Here is a 16714-nt window from a genome sequence, read left to right on the forward strand (position 1 = left end):
TCTGGGACTTACTGAGGCACGGGCCCTGGCAGGGTCCATGGATGTTGCCTATAAAAACGCGCAGTCCTTTGCGCCTGAACGCGCGATGGCCCCCTGGGCTGCGTGGCACCCCGCAGCGGCAACCCCACAGGCCTTCCCCCTGACCCCGCAAGCCTGCGCAGCGAGACGGCCCGCTCACGCTGCCGGGCCCCGCTGTTTCTTCTGCGGGCAGGCGAATCATCCCCGCCCGCGCTGCCCAGCCCGCACCGCCGCCTGCAAATGGTGCGGCAAGAAGGGCCACTTTGCGGCGGTCTGCCATGGCCGCGGTCTCCAGTGACTATCGGCAACCCCCCCTTCAGGCCCCGACCGCCCAGCGCTCACCGCCACCTCCCTATCCTAAGGCCACGTGCGACCCCCGGACACCACGCTGGACGGGTGGGCGCCGCCATTTTGTCCCTCGCCGCCGCCATCTTCTTCATCTCCGGCCACCATGTGCGACCCATGGGTGACGCCATCTTGGATGGGGCCGTAGGCCCCCAGCACAGCCGACTACACGTTGCCCGACCAGAACCCTCAATTACTTCAGCTGGCCTCGGTGACTCTGGACCAGAGTCAGCCCCGGATGCTTGCAACAGCTACAACGACGATCTCCATCAACGGCCATGAGACGTCTTGCTTGATTGACTCTGGGAGCACGGAAAGCTTTGTTCACCCTGACACGGTAAGGCGCTGTTCTCTTGTCACCCATCCCGCAAATCAAAGGATCTCCCTGGCCTCCGGGTCACACTCGGTGGAGATAAAGGGGTTCTGCCTAGCGAACCTCACTGTCCAAGGCAGGGAATTCAACAATTTCCGCCTGTACGTCCTGCCGCACCTCTGCGCAGCCACCCTCCTTGGGCTGGATTTCCAGTGCCATCTGCAAAGCCTGACCTTTAAATTCGGCGGCCCTATACCCTCCCTTACTGTCTGCGGCCTCGCGACCCTTAAGGTCGACCCGCCTTCCCTGTTTGCGAACCTCACCCCGGATTGCAAACCCATCGCCACCAGGAGCAAACGGTACAGTGCCCAGGACCGGACCTTTATCAGGTCGGAGGTCCAAAGGCTGCTGAGGGAAGGGGTCATCGAAGCGAGCAACAGTCCCTAGAGAGCTCAAGTAGTGGTGGTAAAGACCGGGGAGAAACATAGGATGGTCATTGACTACAGTCAGACCATCAACAGGTTTACGCAGCTGGATGCGTACCCTCTCCCCCCGTATAGCCGACCTGGTGAACAGGATCGCACAATACAAGGTTTTCTCCACAGTGGATCTCAAGTCTGCCTACCATCAGCTACCCCTCCGGCATGGTGACCGCAAGTACACTGCCTTCGAAGGAGATGGGCGGCTCTATCACCTTTTAAGAGTTCCCTTTGGTGTCACTAATGGGGTCTCGGTCTTCCAGCGAGAGATGGACCGAATGGTTGACGGGTACGGCTTACGCGCAACGTTCCCGTATCTGGATAACGTCACCATCTGCGGCCATGACCAGCAGGACCACGACACCAACCTCCGCAAATTTCTCCAGACCGCGAAAATCCATAATTTGACATACAATAAGGATAAATACGTGTTTAACACTGACCGTCTAGCCATTCTAGGCTACGTAGTGCGAAGTGGAGTCATAGGCTCCGACCCTGAGCGCATGCGTTCCCTCATGGAGTTCCCCCTCCCTCACTGCCCCAAGGCCCTAAAGCGCTGCCTCGGGTTCTTCAGCTATTATGCACAGTGGGTCCCCAATTACGCAGACAAAGCTCGACCCCTGATCCAGTCCACAACCTCCCCCCTGTCGACAGAGGCCCGTCATGCCTTCAGCCGCATCACAGCAGACATTGCAAAAGCCACAATGCGCGCCATCGACGAGTCCCTCCCCTTCCAGGTCGAGAGCGATGCGTCCGACGTAGCTCTGGCGGCCACCCTCAATCAAGCGGGCAGGCCTGTGGCTTCCTTCTCCCATACTCTCCATGCTTCCGAAATTCGCCACTCCTCAGTCGAAAAGGAGGCCCAGGCCATAGTAGAAGCTGTGCGACACTGGAGGCATTACCTGGCCGGCAGGAGATTCACTCTCCTCATGGACCAACGGTTGGTTGCCTTCATGGTTGATAATGTGCAGCGGGGCAAGATTAAGAAGGACAAGATCTTGCGGTGGAGGATAGAACTCGCCACCTACAGCTACGAGATCTTGTACCGTCCGGGGAAGCTGAACGAGCCTCCTGATGCCCTGTCCCGCAGAACTTGTGCCACCGCACAAGTGGACCGCCTCCGATCCCTCCATGAGGACCTCTGCCACCCGGGGGTCACTCGTTTTTTAAATTTTATCAAGACCCGCAACCTGCCCTACTCCATCGAGGAGGTCAGGACAGTCACCAGGGACTGCCAAATCTGCACGGAGTGCAAACCGCACTTCTACCGGCCAGAGAGGGCGCACCTGATAAAGGCTTCCCGTCCCTTTGAGTGCCTCAGCGTGGATTTCAAAGGCCCCCTCCCCTCCACCGACCGCAACACGTACTTCCTTAACGTGATTGACGAGTACTCACGGTTCCCATTCGCCATCCCCTGCCAAGACATGACCACAACCACCGTCATCAAGGCCCTCCAGGGTGTCTTTACACTGTTCGGTTTCTCCGCATACATACACAGTGATAGGGGGTCCTCCTTTATGAGCGACGAACTGTGTCAATTCCTGCTCAGCAAGGGCATCGCCTCGAGCAGGACGAAAAGTTACAACCCCCGGCAAAACGGGCAGGTCGAGAGGGAGAACGGAATGGTCTGGAAGACCGTCCTGCTGGCCCTACGGTCCAGGAATCTCCCAGTCTCCCGCTGGCAGGAAGTCCTCCCGGTGGCCCTCCACTCCATCCGGTCACTGCTCTGTACAACCACAAATCAGACACCTCATGAACGTCTCCTTGTTTTCCCCAGGAAGTCCTCCTCCGGGACCTCGCTCCCAACCTGGCTAGCGACACCCGGACCCATAAATATCCTGGCCGCGAGGTTTGCTAGTGTCACACGGGAGGGTTTAAACTAGTATGGCAGGGGGTGGGCACGGGAGCAATAGGTCAGAAGGTGAGAGCATTAAGGGAGAACTAGGGAATAGGGACAGTGTGGCTCTGAGGCAGAGCAGACAGGGAGAAGTTGCTGAACACAGCGGGTCTGGTGGCCTGAAGTGCATATGTTTTAATGCAAGGAGCATTACGGGTAAGGCAGATGAACTTAGAGCTTGGATTAGTACTTGGAACTATGATGTTGTTGCCATTACAGAGACCTGGTTGAGGGAAGGGCAGGATTGGCAGCTAAACGTTCCAGGATTTAGATGTTTCAGGCAGGATAGAGGGGGATGTAAAAGGGGAGGTGGAGTTGCGCTACTTGTTCGGGAGAATATCACAGCTGTACGGCGAGAGGACACCTCAGAGGGCAGTGAGGCTATATGGGTAGAGATCAGGAATAAGAAGGGTGCAGTCACAATGTTGGGGGTATACTACAGGCCTCCCAACAGCCAGCGGGAGATAGAGGAGCAGATAGGTAGACAGATTTTGGAAAAGAGTAAAAACAACAGGGTTGTGGTGATGGGAGACTTCAACTTCCCCAATATTGACTGGGACTCACTTAGTGCCAGGGGCTTAGACGGGGCGGAGTTTGTAAGGAGCATCCAGGAGGGCTTCTTAAAACAATATGTAGACAGTCCAACTAGGGAAGGGGCGGTACTGGACCTGGTATTGGGGAATGAGCCCGGCCAGGTGGTAGATGTTTCAGTAGGGGAGCATTTCGGTAACAGTGACCACATTTCAGTAAGTTTTCAAGTACTGGTGGACAAGGATAAGAGTGGTCCGAGGATGAATGTGCTAAATTGGGGGAAGGCTAATTATAACAATATTAGGCGGGAACTGAAGAACATAGATTGGGGGTGGATGTTTGAGGGCAAATCAACATCTGACATGTGGGAGGCTTTCAAGTGGCAGTTGAAAGGAATACAGGACCGGCATGTTCCTGTGAGGAAGAAAGATAAATACGGCGATTTTCAGGAACCTTGGATGACGAGTGATATTGTAGGCCTCGTCAAAAAGAAAAAGGAGGCATTTGTCAGGGCTAAAAGGCTGGGAACAGATGAAGCCTGCGTGGAATATAAGGAAAGTAGGAAGGAACTTAAGCAAGGAGTCAGGAGGGCTAGAAGGGGTCACGAAAAGTCATTGGCAAATAGGGTTAAGGAAAATCCCAAGGCTTTTTACACGTACATAAAAAGCAAGAGGGTAGCCAGGGAAAGGGTTGGCCCACTGAAGGATAGGCAAGGGAATCTATGTGTGGAGCCAGAGGAAATGGGCGAGGTACTAAATGAATACTTTGCATCAGTATTCACCAAAGAGAAGGAATTGGTAGATGTTGAGTCTGGAGAAGGGGGTGTAAATAGCCTGGGTCACATTGTGATCCAAAAAGACGAGGTGTTGGGTGTCTTAAAAAATATTAAGGTAGATAAGTCCCCAGGGCCTGATGGGATCTACCCCAGAATACTGAAGGAGGCTGGAGAGGAAATTGCTGAGGCCTTGACAGAAATCTTTGGATCCTCGCTGTCTTCAGGGGATGTCCCGGAGGACTGGAGAATAGCCAATGTTGTTCCTCTGTTTAAGAAGGGTAGCAAGGATAATCCCGGGAACTACAGGCCGGTGAGCCTTACTTCAGTGGTAGGGAAATTACTGGAGAGAATTCTTCGAGACAGGATCTACTCCCATTTGGAAGCAAATGGACGTATTAGTGAGAGGCAGCACGGTTTTGTGAAGGGGAGGTCGTGTCTCACTAACTTGATAGAGTTTTTCGAGGAGGTCACTAAGATGATTGATGCAGGTAGGGCAGTAGATGTTGTCTATATGGACTTCAGTAAGGCCTTTGACAAGGTCCCTCATGGTAGACTAGTACAAAAGGTGAAGTCACACGGGATCAGGGGTGAGCTGGCAAGGTGGATACAGAACTGGCTAGGCCATAGAAGGCAGAGAGTAGCAATGGAGGGATGCTTTTCTAATTGGAGGGCTGTGACCAGTGGTGTTCCACAGGGATCAGTGCTGGGACCTTTGCTCTTTGTAGTATATATAAATGATTTGGAGGAAAATGTAACTGGTCTGATTAGTAAGTTTGCAGACGACACAAAGGTTGATGGAATTGCGGATAGCGATGAGGACTGTCGGAGGATACAGCAGGATTTAGATTGTCTGGAGACTTGGGCGGAGAGATGGCAGATGGAGTTTAATCCGGACAAATGTGAGGTAATGCATTTTGGAAGGTCTAATGCAGGTAGGGAATATACAGTGAATGGTAGAACCCTCAAGAGTATGGAAAGTCAAAGAGATCTAGGAGTACAGGTCCACAGGTCATTGAAAGGGGCAACACAGGTGGAGAAGGTAGTCAAGAAGGCATACGGCATGCTTGCCTTCATTGGCCGGGGCATTGAGTATAAGAATTGGCAAGTCATGTTGCAGCTGTATAGAACCTTAGTTAGGCCACACTTGGAGTATAGTGTTCAATTCTGGTCGCCACACTACCAGAAGGATGTGGAGGCTTTAGAGAGGGTGCAGAAGAGATTTACCAGAATGTTGCCTGGTATGGAGGGCATTAGCTATGAGGAGCGGTTGAATAAACTCGGTTTGTTCTCACTGGAACGAAGGAGGTTGAGGGGAGACCTGATAGAGGTATACAAAATTATGAGGGGCATAGACAGAGTGGATAGTCAGAGGCTTTTCCCCAGGGTAGAGGGGTCAATTACTCGGGGGCATAGGTTTAAGGTGAGAGGGGCAAGGTTTAGAGTAGATGTACGAGGCAAGTTTTTTACGCAGAGGGTAGTGGGTGCCTGGAACTCGCTACCGGAGGAGGTAGTGGAAGCAGGGACGATAGGGACATTTAAGGGGCATCTTGACAAATATATGAATAGGATGGGAATAGAAGGATACGGACCCAGGAAGTGTAGAAGATTGTAGTTTAGTCGGGCAGCATGGTCGGCACGGGCTTGGAGGGCCGAAGGGCCTGTTCCTGTGCAGTACATTTCTTTGTTCTTTGGTTCATACTGCTTCGGAAACATGTGAGGGCGCATAAGTCGGACCCGTTGGTCGAGAGGGTCCACCTGCTGCACGCCAACCCCCAGTATGCCTACGTAGCGTTCCCTGATGGCCGCCAGGACACAGTCTCCCTTCGGGACCTGGCGCCCGCTGGAGCCCAACGCGCACCCGAACCATTGCCCCCACCCCCACAGCACCTGACAGGAGGGTCAGTACTCCCACCGCTGCTGCCTAGGCCCGACCACACACCGACGCCCCCTACAGGTGCTTTCCCCCCCTGTCCACCTTTTGCCCCAACAGCGCCGCCTAGGGGTGACGAAGCTGCCAGGGAGGACGACATCACGCTCCCGGAGTCGCAACCACCGGGACCCCCATCAGAATCACCGCCGAGGCCCAGATGCTCCAGGAGGACGACCAGGCCACCCGATCGACTGATTGCTGCACTATGAACACTCCATACATGGTCATACCATGCGAAAGGCGACTATTAACGCTGGCCACCACCCCCGCCAGGTGGTGGCCAGCGCAAACAGCAGCGGCGAAAGCAGGCACCCCTGTCTCTTACCCCTGTGTAAATCAAAGCTTTGTGAGCTCATATCATTCATCCTCACCCTCGCTCTTGGCGTCACATACAGCAACCGCACCCATGCCACAAATCTCGGCCCTAACTCAAACCTTCAAACAAGTACCGCCACTCCACCCGATCAAATGCTTTCTCCGCGTCCATGGACACCACCACCTCCGGTACCAGAGCTCTCGACAGATTCATCACCACATCAACAGCCGTCTTATATTACTCGCGAGCTGCCTGCCATTCACGAAGCCTGTTTAGAACACAGAACATAGAACAATACAGCGCAGTACAGGCCCTTCGGCCCACGATGTTGCACCGAAACAAAAGCCATCTAACCTACACTATGCCATTATCATCCATATGTTTATCCAATAAACTTTTAAATGCCCTCAATGTTGGCGAGTTCACTACTGTAGCAGGTAGGGCATTCCACAGCCTCACTACTCTTTGCACAAAGAACCTACCTCTGACCTCTGTCCTATATCTATTACCCCTCAGTTTAAAGTTATGTCCCCCTCGTGCCAGCCATAAACCTCCAACATTGCAACAGCCTCGTAAACCCCCAACATTGTGACTGCACCCTTCTTATTCCTGATCTCTACCCATATAGCCTCACTGCCCTCTGAGGTGTCCTCCTGTAGTACAGCTGTGATATTCTCCCTAACCAGGAGCGCAGCTCCGCCACCCCTTTTACATCCCCCTCTATCCCACCTGAAACATCTAAATCCTGGAACGTTTAGCTGCCAATCCTGCCCTTCCCTCAACCAGGTCTCTGTAATGGCAACATCATAGTTCCAAGTACTAATCCAAGCTCTAAGTTCATCTGCCTTACCCGTAATACTTCTTGCATTAAAACATATGCACTTCAGGCCACCAGACCCGGTGTTCAGCAACTTCACACGGTCTGCTCTGCCTCAGAGACATACTGTCCCTATTCCCTAGTTCTCCCTCAATGCTCTCACCTTCTGACCTATTGCTCCCCTGCCATACTAGTTTAAACCCTCCCGTGTGACACTAGCAAACCTCGCGGCCAGAATATTTATGCCTCTCCGGTTTAGATGCAACCCGTCCTTCTTATATAGGTCACACCTGCCCCGGAAGAGCTCCCAGTGGTCCAGATAACGGAAACCCTCCCTCCTACACCAGCTGTTTAGCCACGTGTTTAGCTGCTCTATCTTCCTATTTCTAGCCTCACTGGCACGTGGCACAGGGAGCAATCCCGAGATTACAACCCTAGAGGTCCTGTCTTTTAACTTTCTGCCTAGCTGCCTGAACTCCTGCTGCAGGACCTCATGCCCCTTCCTGCCTATATAGTTAGTACCAATATGTACAACGACCTCTGCCTGTTTGCCCTCCCCCTTCAGGATGCCCTCTACCCGTTCTGAGACATCCGGGACCCTGGCACCAGGGAGGCAACATCCTGGAGTCTCTTTCACGTCCACAGAAGCTCCTATCTGTGCCCCTGACTATAGAGTCCCCGATGACTATTGCTCTTTTGCGCTTTGACCCTCCCTTCTGAACATCAGAGCCAGCCGTGGTGCCACTGCTCTGGCTGCTGCTTTCCCCCGATAGGCTATTCCCCCCGACAGTATCCAAAGGGGTATACCTGTTCGAGAGGGGAACCACAGGGGATTCCTGCACTGACTGCCTGCCCTTTCTGGTGGTCACCCATTTCTCTGCCTGCACCTTGGGTTTGACCACATTTGTATAACTGCTATCTATGACGCTTTCCACCACCTGCATGCTCCTAAGTGCATCCAACTGCTGCTCCAACTGGACCATGCGGTCTGTGAGGAGCTCCAGTTGGGTGCACTTTCTGCAGATGAAGCCATCCGGGAAGCTGGAAGCCTCCCGGGCCTGCCACATCTCACAGTCAGAGCACTGCACCCCTCTAACTGACATTGCGTCAATTAATTAGTAAATTAAAGTTAAAAGTTAAAAAAAGTTACTGTTAACTATATGTTTCCTAGCACTAGATTTCTACTGTAAATGTGAAAGCTAAATACAGTACTCTCCGATCGCTGGCTTAGATACCCATCTAAATTATAATTAAGTAATTATGTTCAATTAGTTTAACAATGCTTTTTTTTTTCCAAAGTGGGTTTCAGTTCCTGGGGCACTCGCACCAGTACTCGGGTCCAAACCTGAACAGTACTGGGAACAGTGTTCTTGTGAGCTGCCTAACTAGGGAAGTAGAGAGGGCATTAAACCAAACAGTGGGAAGCAAGGGATGAAATTCGTAAAGATACTGTCAGAGTATGGGAAATGATAAACAGACCATGTCAGGAGCTACGGAGAGTACAATTCCAAGAGGATATCAGGAGATAAAACTAGAGGTTACAATAATAAAGGCTCTGTACCTGAATACATGTAACATGCGAATGAAACAGATGAAGCGATTGCTCAACTAGAATAAATAATCATGAATTGAGTTAAGAGACATGGCTGCAGGACATGGATTGAGAGCTGACTATTTAAAGGTATACAACATTTTTGAAGGACAGGAAGCGAGGAAAAGGTGGAAGGGTGACTCTGTTAATTAGAGAGAGATGTCCCAAGTTGAGGAAACCAGCTATTTACCTTGAACAAATAGATCAGATTAATTGGCAATGTTCAAGTTTAACTGCTATGATTCTGAAGTTGATGAACAATGACCTTGCTGTGTGAGAATATTGCTGCTTGAAAGATACTCTGCTGAAATGCTTACAAAGTTACTTTAAAGTTATCACGGTCCACAGTTATCAGGATTCAGATTGAAGCATTAAGTTGTGCTATCGAGTTTAAATAGGAGTTTAAGACAAGATATGTTAGTATTCGTTATACAGCAAAAACAGATAGCTAAGTGTTCTGGTACAGGTCGGCAGGCCACCTGCAGCACAAACTTCTCAGTGCTCAAGTCTTCTCAACTTCTGGAATCCCTCAGGAGAGTTGGGCGGGAGTCTTGCTTCAGGGTCCTTGCCCACCAGACTGCAATGAGTCGTTCAAAAGTCTCTATAACCTTTTCAAGAATGGATGGCAGATGAATTATTGACAAGGCCGCAGTTGTATAAAGATTTACTTCATTTCAAAATCTCTCATTAGACATGGAGTTCTTCCTCCAAAGTTTGAGTTAAATGTCCTTCCATGAACCCCATAGGTCTTTGCACATGTTTTGACCATTAGCATAGTGGTTAGCACTGTTGCTTCACAGTGCCAAGATTCCAGGTTTGATTCCCGGCTTGGGTCACTGTCTGTGCGGAGTCTGCGTGGGTTTCCTCCCCCAAGTCCAAAAGACGTGCTGGCAGGTGAATTGGACATTCTGAATTCTCCCTCTGTGTACCCGAAAAGTCGCTGGAATGTGGCGACTAGGGGCTTTTCACAGTAACTTTATTGCAGTGTTAATGTAAGCCTACTTGTGATTATATTATTATCCAGTTATTCTCACCTCTCAAACTGCATTTTCCCTGATTAGTTTCATTCTCCCATAACATTCCATCTCTGGAACCACCCGAACATCCAAAAAGGTTTCATTTGTTCTGTTGTCAGTTAGATGGAAACCCACTAGAACATTCAGAATGGTCAATCAGTTCAGCTGTCCTTATCCTGATCAGATTGGCAACCTCTGCTTTTAATCACTGCAGTCAGGTCTGATGTTCTCACATACTGCTGGATATATGTACTTCAGCAAGCATATTATAATCTAAGAATAGCTAAGAATAAAGGATTACTCTGGACTGGTTCCCATCACATTGCAACTTAACTAATTCACAGTAAAAATGAACTTAAAACACGAACCCATTCCTTTTTCAAATTAATTTCTAACTATTTTAAATTTCTAACATCTGATCTCGTTAACTGGTAGGGGTTAATGAACCTGGTGGAAGATTAGTAGTGTAACTACGAGCACAATCTGAATTGGTTAATGTGGTAAGAATTCAACCTGCCAGATTTCAGCATCACAAACCCCTGAGGCTGGGTGTGAAATTCCAGACAGGTCCTTCAAGTCAAGTTCAGGATCTCAAGCTGGTGTTTGTTCTGTCAACTTGAAAGTCACATACCAAAAAATGCAGACACATCTGCTTTTTAAAGACTCACATTTTAATCTCATTAAAACGCCACTTGTATCTACAAGTTCAGTAACTTCAGGAAGTACAGAAGAACTAGAAAGTGGCTAATCCATTTTTTAAAGTAAAGCTATTTACATGGTCACCTGAAACAAGGCAGCCTCCCATCCTTTCAAACCAAATGAATCCTGGAGACTATTGTAACACAAGGAATGTTTGAAGAATGTACAGGGACAATGATTCTGAAACAGATGGCAATATTTTCCACCCAAACCTCCTAAATACTGTTTAAATTGTGATGGTTCAAAGGGTGGGGGGGGGGGAAGAGAGAGAGAGAGAGAGAGAGACGGGGCGTTAAAACCTGCAGGCCACAGACTGTGTTTCTAACTCACTCTACATTCTACATGAGGTGCAAAATGCAGTGGCATCACCAGCAACATGCCAGAATGCATATCGGCTTTTCCGTAATGTGACTGCAGAAGCCAGAGTAGGATGCAGAATATTGGATTGAGATCCCCACATCTGCCACCAGTGAGGCTGCAGTTCAAATGGCCGCACAGCCGCTGTTAAACAGGACTACACTTTCAGATATTAGTTAGAACCAAAGCAACACAAGCTGCCATCTCCCTGGGGGTGGGGTCCCCTCTTGTAATTTGATTGTACAGAAACACTGGCATTAACCGTAGCATCTGGCATTGGCTAGTCCACGGAGGAAAGAACATGAATAAGTCAGACTGCACTCCCTTCCATCCCATCCCTCTAGAATATCCATTTAACACTGGTTATAAAATGAATCTTGCTTTCAATGTGGATAGAATAAAACTAGCAGATTCATTTTAATCTGTACATCACAAAGAGCACTTTAGTTCAAAACTTTTAAAATAAGAGGAAAGCAAAGTAATTGCTGAAATTCCTGCCAAAATGTGGTCCCATCCTCACCACTGGACCAGAATGCCAGCCAATGCCACCTAACTTCAGTATCTGCCAGCAACACATTCCCACTCGCTGTCTAGTGGTCAGGGCCTGACATCACTGCTGAAAATCATTTACTCTTCAGGCATTCCCCGTTTGAGTGGAGGATTAGCTCTGCAATATCTTCCTTCAGTACCACCTAGTGCTTGTGAAACATTATATAGTGTGCTATTAGTTTTAAATGAAGCTAGGCAGTTAGAACCTTTGCTGGTGCAGGTTAAGCATTGCAGAACTGATGGGTCAGGACTGTCAGTTGAACTCCAAACTGCTGTCCATAAAAGGAGCTCCGCGTCTCAACAGCTTTTCATCGTTTAACCCCAGACTGAGCCAGACTATCCTGGATAGTGCATGGCATTCTAGGCCTTGTTGATGGGAACACCCTGGCAATATAGCAGAGTTGCTGAGCTTGGGGAGTGGTTAACTCTGTAATTGTTTCAACACCACAATCATCCTGGATAATCAAAGCAAGAAACGCTGTGAGCAACTAGAAAGTTAGCACAAAACTAAAAATTTTCTTAATTTATAACAAAGCAAAATAAAAATCTTCACTTTGAGAATTGAACAGGAGCAAATGATGAGATGGAGGCTGCTTTCATCACGAGGCAGTATGGCGTTGTGTGTTGTGGAACACAGGGTCATTTTTCAAAGTCAGTACCAGTGCATTTTTGAAGACTGTGATCACAATCAACTTGAGAATAAATCTTCACATCTGTGAAGTGAATAAGTAATCTTTTTTATCCAACAGACACCCAACACCCACGAATCGCCTGCCATCAGTCAGGAAGCTGTTAAAGCTATCGCCAAAAAAAAAAGCAAAGTGGAAATAGGGTCATTGCAAATTGTTGGACAACAGCTCGCAGCTTCAGCGAGGGATTCCTCACTCTCTTCCCCCACCCCCTAATGGTATAGGCCTCACTGTGCTACTGAGCCAGTCAGATCAGAAGGATCATGGGCATAGGACAGCTACACAGACAGCATAGTGGCAGTGCTATTACATTTGACTCCAGTATTCTAGGTTAAGGAAGAAGAAAAGTAGAAAGTGCATCTGTTAATGTCAGTGCTCAAAAGGTTGGCTTAGACAGGGGGGGGGGGCCCAGATCGTCAAAAAACACTCGGTGGGAAGAACTGGCTGTATATATAGTATTGTCCAGCAGGAGATTCTGGTGCAGTAATCAGATTGGGTATTTAAACATGATTTGCACATTGGTCGACATATTTCAATATTGGTTTCATTTCTCGGTTAGAATTAAAGGGGTGTGTTCCCACTCCTTCATCTATTGAGCTACACAAAGTGCTTACTAAAAATTCACAAGGAACAACATTCAGGTCTGTCTGAGCTCAGCAACTGTTGAACTAGCCTGCTATGGATACTGATAAAGTGCAGTTAACACACAGGCATTTATACACAGCAATGTCAATGGCTGGCTATGTTTGTCCCATCCTCCTTCACTGTTGTCTGTGCACCACCCACACAAGAACATCTTGCAAAGTAATGATGATGTCGGATTTTAACCTCTAGAATTAGAGAAGTCCAAGTACTTTGTTCAAAAGGCTCTGAAAATCCATCTATTCCCTGCTTTCCTGGTTTTACCGTCTGACTTGGAAGCAGCAAATTGACACATACGTCCTCGATCTGTATTGGGACAGGGGAGAATGAGGAGAGGAGGGGAGATCGGAAGAGAATCTGTTTCCTTGCATTGCTTTTTAAAAAAATACAATACTCTCGGAATTAAAGATGAATGCAAAACCTCGCTCCTTTTGTCCGTCATCAGCATCACAGCTTCACTCTGGTCATAAGGGAACTTCAAAATGAATCATTCCACCTTTCAGAGCTAATAATAATGGTTTTATCATCAAAACTCAATTTACTGCCCAGTGCTTAAGTTTATACAGTGATAGTCACAATAGGGACTGGCTCAGGAATTGATGGTGCAAGAGGCAAACCTGGTGCACGCCAGTCCACAAATCATTTATTTTACTGTTTCACAATCAAACATGAAGGAGATGACAGCGGTCAATCTTCACCCATCAACTAAAAGTGCATTCCACCTCCCCAAGGAGATTTTACTATTTCAGTACTCAAGTTTGAAAATTGTGCATAAGCTGAATTAATAGGACCTGCTGATTGTGCTTTGAGCCTCCAATCCACTAAACTGCCAACTCTTGGAGCCAGCAAAACAAAGATTACCCTGCTTGGCGAACAGCACATGCTCTCACCAGTTTAAGCATCAACATTCAAAATACTATTCACAATATTGTTCAGTGGGTCCCCCATCGTTTAAGTGTTAAGAGAAAACAATGGCGATGAATAAGGCTACTTCAATAAATTCATACACATCGGCAAGTGAATAGCTTCCAATCAGGAGGGTCTCACCACATCCTGCCTGATCCCTCTCTGCATTTCCCCACCCCATATGACGTCCAGTTATTGGTAAAATCCTCTCATAGACAACATCAGTGAACCAAGTAGGTACCATCAGTAATTATCTGGAGTCCTCAGCTTTGTATTCTGATTTCTGGCAGTTTCTATCCAATCTCGTAAAAAATAATTAAAGCTGACTTGGACTAGTATCATTACCACAGGAACTATCGCAACAAAGTGATGAGCTGGCGTCCACCCATATCAATTGACAAAGTCTAGTTGCTGCTCATAGTGATGTAGAGGAAATGCCACCAGTAATGCTTTGTTAAACCTGACTGAGGTGCTAGGACCATACTTAATATCTGCTTTTAACATAGTTTTTCTGGATTGTATACAAGTTGTACTAAATTTCAGAAAAGCAACAGTGCCCCGGATGGAAGGGGGGGGGGGGGGAGCCGCAGTCTTCAACAAATAACACATCACCACTAGAGAGGGGAGAGAGGAACTGCACAAACACACTTGCCTCTAGGTTTGAGAATTGACATTTGGGCTGCTCACAACCATCACGATCACCAAGATCCACGCATGATAAACAGGTTCAACCACAGGCAGAACAAAGATCGAATCAGTGGGATTCTGCCCTTCCAGAACAAGGAATGTACACAGAGAGTCGCGTGTGAAGCCATGACAGAAGGAACTGCAGCACATTGCGCAGCGAGATCAAAGGGTCAAAAAAAAAAGATGGGGTGGGGGATTCCAATGCCAGGAGCATTACCAAAACAGAAGATCTTTCCGGAAAGACAAAAAAAAGGGAAATTAGAGGGGAACACAGGAAATGAGAACACTAGCATTCCAAACAATTACACCCAAAACAGGTTGGAAATTACTAAAATGGAGGGATTCCAATCAGAAGATTCTGACTTGCACATTTCCACTCCTGAGGTAATCATCATCAGACAGGTCCTAAAAGCTAAAAACCTCAGCTGCTTGATCTCTCTAGGCCTTCGGCAGCACGACAGGGCTTGTTCAGAGAAAGTGTCCATCTGTACAGGAAAAGCTCAGGGCGTGCACACTCCACTTCAAGTCACTGAGAGCTCAGGTTTTTTTTTTTTAATAAGGCAACGTTCATCACAGGAGATGACAACGAAAGAAGTTGCTCTTTTTCTGTTGTTCTGAGGTGATCCGCACGCCTTGGCTGCTGCCTTGTGGACTATTGCCTTCCTGCACACAGGAAAAGGAGAGGTTAGCAAATTGTAGTTACACTGCATCCCATCAAGCCTCCGCCCAACAAATTCACACTGTTACAACAATCATTTTAACACCTTTAGTTTGTGTGTGGATCATAACCTGCACCCAATCCTGTTCTCCTATTCTGCCTGTCCTCACTGACCATCAGATAGTCCACCAAGTCCTTGATATAAAAATTCTCACCCATGTTTAAATCAGTCCTTGGCTTCTCCCCTTGCCATCTCTAATTCCTCCAGCCCCACAATCCTCAGATCTCTGCACTCTCCAATTCTGCTCTCTGGTTCATCCCCCACATCCTTTGTCCCACCATTGGTGTCCAGAACAAAGAAGATCAAGGGGAGATTTAATATTGACCAGGAAAATTCACACACGAGTAGTTGAGAGAGCACACGCTGAGTGAGACAGTCATTGTGAGTACATTTGGGAATTTGGAGAAATATGGGAATTTGGAGAAATGTGGGAATTCAGTGCAGAGAGGGAACTTTTTCCTCTTCAGAAAGTGGTCTTGCCCTGCTCGAGTTGAGGCTACAAGAGAGAGCTAATTGGTAAGTAGTGGGTACATTGCTTTCTCCACTTTAAAGCTACACTAAGGAAAGGTAAGCATTCTAGCTTACTAGAGAGGAAATTGCTGAGGCCTTGACAGAAATCTTTGGATCCTCATTGTCTTCAGGTGATGTCCCGGAGGACTGGAGAATAGCCAATGTTGTTCCTTTGTTTAAGAACATAGAACATAGAAAATACAGCACAGAACAGGCCCTTCGGCCCACGATGTTGTGCCGAACCTTTGTCCTAGATTAATCATAGATTATCATTGAATTTACAGTGCAGAAGGAGGCCATTCGGCCCTTTGAGTCTGCACCAGCTCTTGGAAAGAGCACCCTACCCAAACTCAACACCTCCACCCAACACCAAGGGCAATTTGGACATTAAGGGCAATTTATCATTGGCCAATTCACCTAACCCGCACATCTTTGGACTGTGGGAGGAAACCGGAGCACCCGGAGGAAACCCACGCAGACACGGGGAGGACGTGCAGACTCCGCATAGACAATGACCCAAGCTGGAATCGAACCTGGGACCATGGATCTGTGAAGCAATTGTGCTATCCACAATGCTACCGTGCTGCCCTTAAGAACAAATAAATCTACACTATATCATTTTCCCGTAATCCATGTACCTATCCAACAGCTGCTTGAAGGTCCCTAATGTTTCCGACTCAACTACTTCCACAGGCAGTGCATTCCATGCCCCCACTACTCTCTGGGTAAAGAACCTACCTCTGATATCCCTCCTATATCTTCCACCTTTCACCTTAAATTTATGTCCCCTTGTAATGGTGTGTTCCACCTGGGGAAAAAGTCTCTGACTGTCTACTCTATCTATTCCCCTGATCATCTTATAAACCTCTATCAAGTCGCCCCTCATCCTTCTCCGCTCTAATGAGAAAAGGCCTAGCACCCTCAACCT

General features: G+C 48.2%; 1 protein-coding gene across 1 annotated transcript in view; it reads right to left on the bottom strand.

The window, feature by feature from the left end:
- Positions 1–10678: 10678 nt before the first annotated feature.
- rab8a (RAB8A, member RAS oncogene family) overlaps positions 10679–16714 on the bottom strand; it is a 42550-nt gene continuing 36514 nt past the window's right edge. Inside the window, exon 8 of the mRNA XM_072482922.1 lies at positions 10679–15220. Within this exon, the coding sequence (XP_072339023.1) occupies positions 15128–15220 (93 nt within the window). The 3' untranslated portion in view covers positions 10679–15127. The remainder of the gene's footprint in view (positions 15221–16714) is intronic.

The sequence above is a fragment of the Scyliorhinus torazame genome, chromosome 18 (assembly GCF_047496885.1).
Source record: "Scyliorhinus torazame isolate Kashiwa2021f chromosome 18, sScyTor2.1, whole genome shotgun sequence".
In the NCBI taxonomy this organism is placed as follows: domain Eukaryota; kingdom Metazoa; phylum Chordata; class Chondrichthyes; order Carcharhiniformes; family Scyliorhinidae; genus Scyliorhinus; species Scyliorhinus torazame.